At 49.4% G+C, this 11,762-nt stretch overlaps 1 protein-coding gene across 2 annotated transcripts in view; it reads left to right on the top strand.

Moving 5' to 3' along the window:
• abca7 (ATP-binding cassette, sub-family A (ABC1), member 7) overlaps window positions 1-11,762 on the top strand; it is a 35,978-nt gene that overhangs the window by 20,041 nt on the left and 4,175 nt on the right. The window contains exons 24-44 of one of the 2 annotated variants that reach the window (XM_030373413.1): window positions 54-256; window positions 1,333-1,471; window positions 2,027-2,050; window positions 2,572-2,717; window positions 3,618-3,742; window positions 4,513-4,614; window positions 5,366-5,558; window positions 5,722-5,816; window positions 6,124-6,156; window positions 6,542-6,647; window positions 6,774-6,848; window positions 7,397-7,566; window positions 7,983-8,160; window positions 8,385-8,500; window positions 8,695-8,839; window positions 9,312-9,435; window positions 9,726-9,855; window positions 10,207-10,333; window positions 10,692-10,754; window positions 11,075-11,181; window positions 11,605-11,746. In XM_030373413.1, the coding sequence (XP_030229273.1) occupies window positions 54-256; window positions 1,333-1,471; window positions 2,027-2,050; window positions 2,572-2,717; window positions 3,618-3,742; window positions 4,513-4,614; window positions 5,366-5,558; window positions 5,722-5,816; window positions 6,124-6,156; window positions 6,542-6,647; window positions 6,774-6,848; window positions 7,397-7,566; window positions 7,983-8,160; window positions 8,385-8,500; window positions 8,695-8,839; window positions 9,312-9,435; window positions 9,726-9,855; window positions 10,207-10,333; window positions 10,692-10,754; window positions 11,075-11,181; window positions 11,605-11,746 (2,543 nt within the window). The remainder of the gene's footprint in view (window positions 1-53; window positions 257-1,332; window positions 1,472-2,026; window positions 2,051-2,571; window positions 2,718-3,617; window positions 3,743-4,512; window positions 4,615-5,365; window positions 5,559-5,721; window positions 5,817-6,123; window positions 6,157-6,541; window positions 6,648-6,773; window positions 6,849-7,396; window positions 7,567-7,982; window positions 8,161-8,384; window positions 8,501-8,694; window positions 8,840-9,311; window positions 9,436-9,725; window positions 9,856-10,206; window positions 10,334-10,691; window positions 10,755-11,074; window positions 11,182-11,604; window positions 11,747-11,762) is intronic. The other variant, XM_030373414.1, reaches the window with a different exon arrangement.

Below are 11,762 nucleotides of genomic sequence, written 5' to 3'. Positions count from 1 at the left end.
CTCATCCTCTCACCCTCTCACCCCCTCACCCCCTCACCCCCTCACCCCCTCAGACCTGGCGGCCCTGCTGGCCCTGGCGCAGCGACATGTCCCCGGGGCCCGGCTGGTGGAGGAGTCGGGCGGGGAGGCGGTTCTGAACCTGCCCCAGACGGCCGCCCAGGACGGGGCTCTGGCCGCCTTCCTGGCCGAGCTGGAGCTCAAGCTGGGGGAGCTGGGCCTGGCCAGCTACGGGCTGTCGGACAGCACCCTGGAGGAGGTCAGAGGGCGCACACGGGGCGGGACTGACTGGGATGGGAACTAGATGGTTTTGTGATTTGCTGTAGTTAGAAAAGGAGGAAGTGTGTGTGTGTGTGTGTGTGTATGTGTGTGTGTGTGTGTGTGTGTGTGTGTGTGTGTGTGTGTGTGTGTGTGTGTGTGTGCGTGTGTGTGTGTGTGTGCACGGGTGCGTGCATGCGTGTGTGCACGGGGGAGTGTGTGTGTGTGTGCACGTGTGTTTATATGTGTGCGTGTGTGTGTGCGCATGCGTGCGCCCGTGCATATACATGTTTGCAGAAAGTCTTGCATAAGTGTGTTGTGTGTACATTACACCAGAAATCAGGTTCCTTCCTTCCAGGCCTGCAGAATGACCTTGACCCCCCAGGTCTTAAAGGGAGTCTAGTTATTTTTGGAGCGGTTGCCATGTATTAAAACAACCACAGAGTTAATGGCATTACCCTGAGGCTACCTCTGACTACTCGCATAGCGTGCCGCAGAGTTCGTTTGAATGTGGGTGAGCGTGTGCATGTGTCCGTGGTAGAGGGCTTTATATACAGCCTAATCGCTGGAGTACAACTTGTTGTGTTGCGTGTTGGAAAGATTCCTCCAAGTCCTAATCATTTCTTGGTGGTGTGCAGCGCCCTCTGTGGCCTGTGAGTAGTACTGCAGCGAATGGTGCCACGCTATGCTGTACTCTTTCAGTGCTCTGTACTCTTCATCGATCCCATGTTGATGATATACAAGTTGATGTAATATAATATATTTAAAAAGTGTACTCATCAATCCACTAAGGAAATGGGTACATTAATCCAGTTTAATGAGTTGATTTTGAGTGGCTAAGCCATGACCTATGACCTATGACCAATGACCTATGACTTAAGACTTATGACCTATGAACATTCAGACAAAACCCCAAAAAATCATAAAATGGTTAATTGGAAAAGGTGCTTGTTGATACCGTTAACTGTAATGTTATTTTCTTCATGTTTCATATCATCGCATCGTGTTTGCAACCTGACACGATGATGCGATCGTAAACGCTTCGTTAGTGTATTGATCTGTGCGCTCCTGTGTCAGATCTTCCTGCGCGTTGCCGAGGAGACGGGGGTGGATGCTGAGCCTGAGGCCGAGGCCGTCTCTCCCCAGACAGAGCAGCTCCCAGCTGGGCAGAGGCTCCAGAGACCCCTGGGGGACACGCCCGAAGAACCAGAGACCGGTACACCTGCTGCACCGAGACACAGAGACACAGGACACAGAGGACACACACTCTCTCTCTCTCTCTCTCTCTCTCTCTCTCACTCGCTCACCTCACTCACTCACTCACTCACTCACTCACTCACTCACTCACTCACGCACTCACTCACTCACTCACTCACTCACTCACTCACTCACTCACTCACTCACTCACACACAAACACACACACACACACACACACACACACACACACACACACACACACACACACACACACACACACACACACACACATTGTAACAGTGCCCAATCATGCCTAATAATACCATGTCACAAATAAACATGCTCACATACATCTATTTCTGGTTCAAGTACACTAACATTTAGTTATTAACATTTACATCCATACTCTTTTATTCAAAATGAGGCTGTGAACAATAAAATCATACTTTTCTTATTGGAGCAACTACAAAAATGTAAGTGCTGTATGACCAAGTGTCCCCCCCCCTCCACTGAGGGTGCAGATGGGGTTGTTCATGTGTCTGACTGTGTTTCCTTGCTCCTTGCTGCTACAAGGAAGGAAAAGGCTTCGTAAGCAAGGTAGCTTTATGGCGTCACCTCCTGCTACCACAACCGGAGTGTCCCTTCCTCTACCTCTACCCCTTTCTCTCCCTCCCTCCCTCCCTCCCTCCCTCCCTCCCCCATCCCTCACCCGTCCCTCCCCCTTTGTTCCTTCCTAGAGATTAGTTTACCAAAGCCTCCCTCGTGAAGTGCTACCAAACACTGTAATTCTTAACACAGGGAAAGCCCTCCGCCCCCTCCTGGTGAAACTCGGTCATTGCCGTTGTATTTTGCTAATTTCCTGCAGACTGCATCTTACTGTTTTTCCAATAACTATTATTAGAAATACAGTAAGAGCTTGATACTGTATGGGATAATCTTGAAGTAAATTTACTTAAGAATTCTAAATAATGTATGATTTAAAAAAACCTTCTTCACCAGCACTCTATCCCTAACCTACCTCTATTGCGGCCCTTAGCTACTGCCTCATATCAGATCACCTGACCAATGTCTCCTTCCTCCACCGTGCCTCCTCCCCGGGGGGCGTCGTCCTCCTGCAGACCCCCAGGAGACGGACCCCCTGAGCGGGGACAGCCAGGGCGGGGCCCCCCTGACCGGCTGGTGGCTGACCTGGCAGCAGCTCCGCGCCCTGTTCCTCAAACGCTGGCTCTACGCCCGCCGCAGCCGCAGGGGCTTCCTGGCCCAGGTGGGGACCGGGGGGGCCTCAGCACGATGGACGAGTGGATGGATGGATGGATGAGTGAATGGATGGATGGGTGAATGGATGGATGGATGAACGGATGAATGAATGAATGGATGGATGGATGAAGGGATGAATGAATGGATGAAGGAAGGAAGGAATAAATGAATGAATGATTGGTAGAAACATTCACTGATCCTAGTTTTGGATTATCAATCTAAGCTATAGAACCACCGCACGATTAATGAGTGAATGAATGAATGAGCGGTGGAAACTATCACATATCCTGGTTTGGGGTATTGAGCTGTCAAGCGATTAAAATATTTAATCGTGATTAATCGCATTAATGTCATAGTTAACTCACGATTAATCGCGATTAATCACAAATATTTTTCTATGCTAAATATCCCTTGATTTTTTTGTCCCATAATTCTTCTCATTTTAATTCTCTTATCAACATGGTGAAGTGCATCGGCTTGCCTTGTGCAAATTATTTTTTATTGATAACAACATTGGCATATACTGATCAAAACAGGACGATACAAAAAAGAGCCTATAGTGCAATTAAACGACGGCTTTGAACAAATGTAATTTGAACATAGCAGTCAGGCTACTGCTTCTTTGCTTTGAGCCAAAGAAAAAAAAAAAAAAAAATTTTTTTTTTTTTTTTTAAATACAATAATTACGCTAATCGCGCGATAAAAATTTTAACGCGGTTAAATTTGGTTTGCGTTAACGCCGTTAATAACGCGTTTAACTGACAGCTCTAGTATTTTTGCATCTAGGAGTTTGTAAACTCTCAGATTGTGAATGGCTACCAGGTGTGTGTAGGGTTTGTAAACTCTCAGATTGTGAATGGCTACCAGGTGTGTGTAGGGTTTGTAAACCCCCTGATTGCGTCTGCAGATCGTGCTGCCGGCCGTCTTCGTCCTGATCGCCCTCCTCTTCAGCCTGGTGGTGCCCCCCTTCGGGAAGTACCCGTCCCTCAAGCTCCAGCCCTGGATGTACGGGGAGCAGTTCACCTTCTTCAGGTGAGCCAGACCAACACAGACCCTCAGAGCTCTGGGAGAGGTCCTCACCTGAGACAGCAGGGGGGAGACAGACAGACAGACAGACAGACAGACAGACAGACAGACAGACAGACAGACAGACAGACAGACAGACAGACAGACAGACAGACAGACAGACAGACAGACAGACATCAGGGGGTCAGGTAGATAGATAGACAGCAGGAGGGAGTCAGAGAGACAGCATGGGGGAGACAGACAGACAGACAGACAGACAGACAGACAGACAGACAGACAGACAGACAGACAGACAGACAGCAGGTGGTCAGATAGATAGACAGCAGGATGGAGTCAGTGAGGCAGCAAGATGGAGTCAGACAGAAAGCATGGAGGGAGTCAGTGAGACAGCAAGAGGGAGACAGACAGACAGACAGACAGGTCAGACAGACGGACAGCAGGATGAAGTCAGTCACTGCTCTCTTTACCGTGAATACCATAAGTACCATGTTTACAACATAGAGCTCACATCTACATCTATTCACCTCTAATATTGACCTTTTAGATGCATCGAGCTGACACTTTTATTCAAAGTGACTTACAGGAGAGGCTGAGAACAGCAAAAGCATAAAATCAATATCGGGGCGAGTGCAGAAATGTAAGTGCTGAACGACCAGGTTTCTGGGAATACATGAGGACAGGAAGTACAGAGAAACTATGATCACCACCTTCCTGTTAGCCTGTGGTCATCCCTCCCTCCCACCCCCTCTTCACTGTTCTCTCTTTTTGTTTGTTAGCAACGACGCCCCCGGCGACCCGGCCATCGAGAGCCTTCTGGAAGCCCTGCTGGACCAGCCCGGTTTCGGCACCAAGTGTCTGGAGATGGAGGAGAACAGCTCGTGAGACTCTTATCGTTGCTGCTCTTCCCATGCCTTCTGCTCTGGGTTGGATTCTTACTAGGACCGTGTAGCAATATGCCTGCTGCACTCCCTCCCACCTAGTTGGCTTTTATTATGGGGCGGCGTCTGGCTACAGGTAGAGCGGGTTTGCTGGTAACCCGAAGGTTGCTTGTTCGATCCCCGGGTACTCCTACTTGAGTGTGGAGGTCTCCCTGAGCAAGACACCTCACCCTCACTACCCCCAATGAGCTGGCTGTCACCTTGCATGGTTGACACCGCCGTCGGTGTGTGAATGGGTGAATGTGTGCATGAATGGGTGAATGTTATATGCAATATTATAAAGCGCTTTGAGTGGCAGCTGGATAGAAAAGCACTGTATAAATGCAGTGCATTTACCATTTACCATTTGACTGGGCTCTTCCAGACCTGGACGCAGTGTGGTGGTGTTGAAAGACGGTTTATCGTACGGTTTGCAGACAATGATATACAACCTGGTGCTCCAATGACGCCATTGCAGGACATCTCTCACGACTGCATGTGGGGATGGCTGGTTTAAACTGTTGCACACTGATGACTCAACGCACACCAAATATGTGTGCAGCCTCACACAGTCGCAGGGTCCAATCAGTCTGGTGGCTTCAACCAGCCACCCTCCAACACACACTCTCTCCCAGACCGTCCGGTCTGGGAGAGAGTGTGTGTTGGAGGATGGCTGGGTAGGGAGCTCACTCAGCATGCGGTTGGCTCGCAGGGTACCGGACTGCGGGGCGGATCAGAGCGGCGTGTTCAGGCGGCCGCTGGTGCCCTACTCCACCTGGGAGATGTTCCACCAGGGGAACTGGAGCCGCCGGGAGCCCAGCCCGCAGTGCCAGTGCAGCACGGAGGACGTCCGCCGCATGCTGCCAGACTGCCCCCTAGGGGCCGGAGGTCTGCCGCCACCACAGGTAATGTTTTTTAAAGACTTGGACGGCGTGCATGCGTCTTAATGATTAACGTTAGAGGCTTGGGACTGCCCTGGAATTGTGTGCGTTTTGTGCGCGTGGGTTTGTGAGTGAATGTGTCTGCCGTGTCTGGGATGAATAAATGCTCTTCTCTCCACCTTTTTAGATGAAGAGGTTCACAGGGGACACCCTACAGAACCTGACCAGCCACAACATCTCAGACTACCTGGTCAAGACCTACCCGCAGATCCTCAAGAAGAGGTACCTGACCAAGGCCTTGTGCTTTTGATACATTTTCTGATATGCCGCACAGGCGATTTGCAATACGACGCAATCTGGAAATACATTTCAAATGTTGTTTTCAATTAAAAAAACGATATTTTTGTTAGAACTCATTTTATCTTTTTTAACGACAATGACTACAGTTGTGTTGCTTGGCTTCCATCTTTATGTGAATGGGTCAAAGGTCAAAGGCCACCGCTCGCCAGTGTGATATACTGCAGGTTCAGGGGAGTACAACAGTAACCATGTCACTCTCTGACCACTCTCTGTTTTATGTCATCGACAGTCTGAAGACCAAGAAGTGGGTGAATGAATTCAGGTGAGTTGTTTCTCTAAATCCACAGACAAAAATTGGCCCTCTTTGTTTCATGCATTCACTGCCTTGTTTAGAAGCACCTGCGAAATGGGTGGACAGATGTCATGTTCAGAGAACACCCAGGCTTGGCCTGGGTGTTCTGAGCATTGTGGTAGCATCTTATCCTAGCTATCTTTGTTGTGTACGGGGAATGGGTCAACCTAGCGATTGTAAGTGCTTGGCACTTGTTTCTATGAACATCCTTACTGTACCGATGAAGATAAATAATGTTGTTTCTCTTTCTTCTGACAAATGTACTTATTGTAAGTCGCTTTGGATAGAAGCGTCTGCCAAATGGCCTCAGTGTAAATGTAACGGGAGACCCGGTCCGTGGGATGTTGTGCTGCAGGTACGGGGGTTTCTCCCTAGGGGGCCGCTCCACCCAGATCCCCACCCAGACCGACCACCTCCAGGAGTCCGCCAGCTCCATCAGGACCCGCTACCAGGTGGAACAGGTCTGAGTCCCTCTTATCGGCCACCAGAACGGAGGCCTTCGCTGTCATACTTCACAGGTGGTCTTTTGTCAACTTAGGATGCACCGAACTTGTGTTAAAGAGCTTTTGGCCCGATGTGTTTTACAGAACAGCTCCCTTGACCGCCTGCTGGACCGTCTCCCTGTTTTCCTACAAACACTCAACAGTCAGAACAACGTCAAGGTTAGTCCCTCTGTTTTTTTTGGTGTGTGGGCTTTCTGTTGCCTTCCTTGTTTCTGTATTTTGTATAACACATGTCATAGCAATGTTTTTGGTGTTGAACTGATTTTTGGGTTTATTTAGTGGTAATAATCTAATAATCTAGGCTGCCAGCTCCACTCATGTTGTATTCTTTTAGGGGAAAACATAGACGGTAAATAAAATACATATTTGGCCCATTGAAGGCAGGACATAAAGGGCCGTCTTGAAGTAGTATGTCGCTAAAACTCACAAATATTCAATCCTTAGTCCAACTGGATATGAGGTAGCCACTGAGATGTCCAACCAAAGAAATTGATAATATACTTGCTTTGTATATAAGAATGAGAACACACTTCATCCTGTTGACTCAGAATGATCCTTCCTTCAGCATCAAACCACGCAAACCCCCTAAAGGCTGCTAGAGGAACTACAGGCTGTTGTCTTTCACTTTGGCGGGAACGCACTAACCAGTTCTTCTCCATCCTCGCTTAAAACATCTCACCGTCTCACTGTCTCCCCCCGGTGGCCAGGTGTGGTACAACAACAAGGGCTGGCACGCCATGGTGTCGTTTGTGAATGTGATGAACAACGGGCTGCTGAGGGCCAGCCTGCCCCCTGGAGGAGAGAGGAGGAGGGCGGGCATCACCGCCTACAACCACCCCCTCAACCTCACCAAGGAGCAGCTCTCAGAGATGGCCATGTACGCTGTTAACTTGTACTCATAATGTGCGTGCGTGTGTGTGTGTGTGTGTGTGTGTGTGTGTGTGTGTGTGTGTGTGTGTGTGTGTGTGTGTGTGTGTGTGTGTGTGTGTGTGTGTGTGTCTCTCTCTCTCAGTATAATACATCTTTTCTGTGTGTGTGTGTGTGTGTGTGTGTGTGTGTGTGTGTGTGTGTGTGTCTCTCTCTCCCAGTATAATAACTCCATGTGTTTGTGTCTCTCTCTGTATTAACTATGTGTGCGTCTCTCTCTCTCTCTCTCTCTCTCTCTCTCTCTCTCTCTCTCTCTCTCTCTCTCTCTCTCTCTCTCTCTCTCTCTCTCTCTCTCTCTCTCTCTCTCTCTCTCTCTCTCTCTGTATTAACTATGTGTGCGTCTCTCTCCATGTGTGTGTGTCTCAGGATGACGACCTCGGTGGACGTGCTGGTGTCCATCTGCGTGATGTACGCGCTGTCCTTCGTGCCGGCCAGCTTCGTGCTCTTCCTGATCGAGGAGCGGGTCAGCAAGGCCAAGCACCTGCAGTTCGTGAGCGGGGTCAAGCCCATCCTGTACTGGCTGGCCAACTACGCCTGGGACATGGTCAGTAACCGGGGGTTACAAAGGTTAACACGGCCTGGGACATACGGCCACACATTGACTTTATACTGAGAGAGAACAAATACATGTACCAGGGGAGAAAGGCGCAGTAATATACACACATTTATACATAATCGAAACGTTTTATGAATTTAGCAGACACTCAAAAAAGGAAATTTGAGCTGCTGACCCACAAACTCCCCTGTTGGGTTTTATCTCCTCTCCAGTTGAACTACACGGTCCCGGCCACAATGGTGGTGCTGATCTTCGTGGCCTTCCAGCAGAAGGCCTACGTCTCTGACACCAACCTGCCAGCCCTCATCCTGCTTCTGCTGTTCTACGGGTAACCACCCCCGCCCTCCCTCTCCGTCCGCCTCTCTCCCCTCCGTCAACTCCCTCTTATCTTCATGGATCTGTTGTAGAAAAGAATTGGAGAAGCTCCGAGAAAACTGTTGGCTCCCCATGATTCCCCATGAGTCGCGGTAACCACGGCGACGCTGAGCTCACCTCACGGTCTCCTCCCCTCATCCCCCCCAGGTGGTCCATCACCCCGCTCATGTACCCGGCGTCCTTCCTCTTCTCGGTGCCCAGCACGGCCTACGTGGTGCTCACCTCCATCAACCTCTTCATCGGCATCAACGGCAGCGTGGCCACCTTCGTCCTGGAGCTGTTTGTGGACGAGGTAGGACGCCGCCGAGGGAAGGAGCTAGTCTGTTCAGTGAATTAATTAACTGAACTGTGACGACAGACTGCAGTCGGGGACAGAGGGTCTGAGTGTCGAGATTAAGGCTTTCCTTCTTCTTTTTCTCTTACTTCTTCTTTTTTTCTTCTTCTTCTTATTGCTTCTTCTTCTTCTACTTCTTCTTCTTCTGCTTTTTATTTTTCTTTATTTGTCATATATTTGAAAATTTTTAAGAAGTTAAGAAGAATTGTTAAGAAAGATTCTTATTTCAGGTGAAAATTAACCCAAACTGATACTACGGTGAACAGCTTGAGAAATGGCAAATTTGTAGAAAAAGTGGGGTAGGGATTTCCTGAAACCGGTTAGTTCTAGTAGCGCAAAACTAGAACAGAAGAGTGGAAGAAGGGTTTTGGTGAGGGTACTTCATGCGACATGTGCTATAATAACCTACATTGTTCCTCCACTTGGACAGCATCTGAACGAGGTGAACCGGATCCTGAAGAAGGTGTTCCTCATCTTCCCTCACTTCTGCTTGGGCAGAGGCCTCATCGACATGGCCAAGAACCAGGCCATGGCCGATGCCTTCCAGAGGCTCGGTACGTCTGAGCTCCCTGTCGTCTGCAGAGCTGGCAGGCAGGGCCGTAGACAGGGTTTGAGAGATATTGAGGTCCAATGGGACAAATGTACTTATTGTAAGTCGCTTTGGATAGAAGCGTCTGCTAAATGCCCTAAATGTAAAATGTAAATGTAAACAAAGTGATCGACGATGTATCCAGTATAGGTCACTAGAACTTAGGCCGGTTGGGGGTGAAGCACTTGGTGAACCCTTGTCCACTAAAGGCCACACAGGACCACCCGAGACAAGCTGTGTTCCTTCTTCCCCCAGGGACCAAGCAGAAGCTGGACCCCCTGCAGTGGGACTTCGTGGGGAAGAACCTGTTCGCCATGGCCGCCGAGGGCGTGGTCTTCTTCCTCTTCACCATCCTGCTGCAGTACAAGTTCTTCATCCGCTGCAGGTAAGCACACCAGTAGTAGCACCCCAGGGTGGGAGACCTTTCTGTGTGGCGGTTGTCTGTTCTCCCCCATGTTCATGAGGGGTTTCCTCCGGGTGTCCGGTTTCTTCCCACACGGGAAAAGACACCCATGTTGGGTTAATACTCCTGCCGGAGCCCTTGACCTAGGTACTAGGCAGCCTGGAGTTGGTTCCAATGCTCCTAGCAATGATAGTGATGTTTAAATGCACTCCTCAATGTCCTTCGGGATAAAAATAAACTATTAAAATATAAATAAATTGCTAGTCGCTCATGTCAGTATCATCTGTCAGTATCAAGTAATCTGTGCTCATAACCTCGTCTTCGTCCAATCAGGCCGAAGTGGGCGGAGCCTGAGATGCCCCCTATTGGTGCCGAGGACGAGGACGTGGCCAGGGAGAGAGAGAGGGTGAAGAGCGGGCGAGCGCAGGGAGACATCCTCACCATGACGGACCTGAGCAAGGTACACACACGAGCTCCGTCTGGTCGTCTGCGTAATGGTCAATAAACAGCTCTCACACAGACGACCAGGTAAACACATGCACTCCTTCGTTCGTGTGTGTGTAATGAGGATCAGCATCTCCCAAAGCACTGCTCTTTAGATACTATGACACAAGAACACTCTTCTTTTGTCGCCAGTAAACTCACTGTGCCCCAGTTTTTAGCATTTTAGTTTTTAGTATTTCCTGTTGCAAACACATTGATTTCTTAGCATATCAATGTCAACTACGAGGTGTAACGTTTCCAATGTTGCCACCGTCTTGAATGTGGTCTTGACAGGTTCTGAGCTGTGCGGTGATACATGTGTGTGTTGTTCTCAGGTGTACAGCGTCGGCAGGCCTCCAGCCGTGAACCGGCTGTGTTTGGGGATCCCACGAGGCGAGGTGAGAGGAGGACCCGCCTGGAAGCTGAGACAACATTTTAGTTTGTCAGAGGCCTTTAAGTGGAATGTAGAGTGTGTGGAATACATATATAAGAATACACAAGAAGGGTTGAGATAACACTGATAATATTGCAGCAATAATATGCATTCGTAGAGAATATGCATATGTCTATAGTTAACATTATGGAACGCAGCATAGTTTATCGGGCTAGGCTGTTTGACTTGAGGCGAGCAAGAAGCCCTAACCCCTCCCTCCTCCTCAGTCACATGCATCTCAGTCACGTTGGATGAATAACTGAGCGCTCCCTCTCTGTCGGTCAGTGTTTCGGCCTGCTGGGGGTCAACGGGGCGGGCAAGACGTCCACGTTTCGCATGCTGACCGGAGACACGTCCATCACCCATGGAGAGGCCTTCCTCCACCAGCACAGGTACGAGGCCCCGCCCCCTCCTGGCTCTGAACAGGCGTTCTGTCATGTGATGCATTTCAAAGTAAAAGCGGGAATTACGGAGGTCTTACAACGTTTTGAATTGTGAAATTGGAAAACAACTGAGTTTTGTTTTTCGTTATGGAATATAAACAATTACTTATATAAGTAAGTAAGCAAGCGTAATCTATTAACAAAAAGGATACTTGAAATGATGGTTAAGACATCATGGACGATTGAAGGCTATGTTGTGAGTTAACCCACAAAAAATACGAAACCTTATTACACTTACCAACTCTGCAAGAACAACCAGTGAAGATACGTGGCGTGTGCGATGTCTTAACACAATAAGGGCACTCTACGGTAATGACTAAACACGACAGGAGGCAGCAGCATCATATGAGCGCTGTGTCCGGCTCCCCCTAGTGTCCTGACGGAGATGGAGCGGGTCCACCAGCTCATGGGCTACTGCCCCCAGTTCGACGCCATCAGCGACCTGCTGACCGGACGGGAACACCTGGAGTTCTACGCCCGGCTGCGCGGGGTACCGGAGGATGCGGTTGCCAAGGTGACGTCAAAGGAGG

Source organism: Gadus morhua, chromosome 12, assembly GCF_902167405.1.
Source record: "Gadus morhua chromosome 12, gadMor3.0, whole genome shotgun sequence".
In the NCBI taxonomy this organism is placed as follows: Eukaryota; Metazoa; Chordata; class Actinopteri; order Gadiformes; family Gadidae; genus Gadus; species Gadus morhua.
This window is presented reverse-complemented; position numbering and strand designations above follow the sequence as displayed.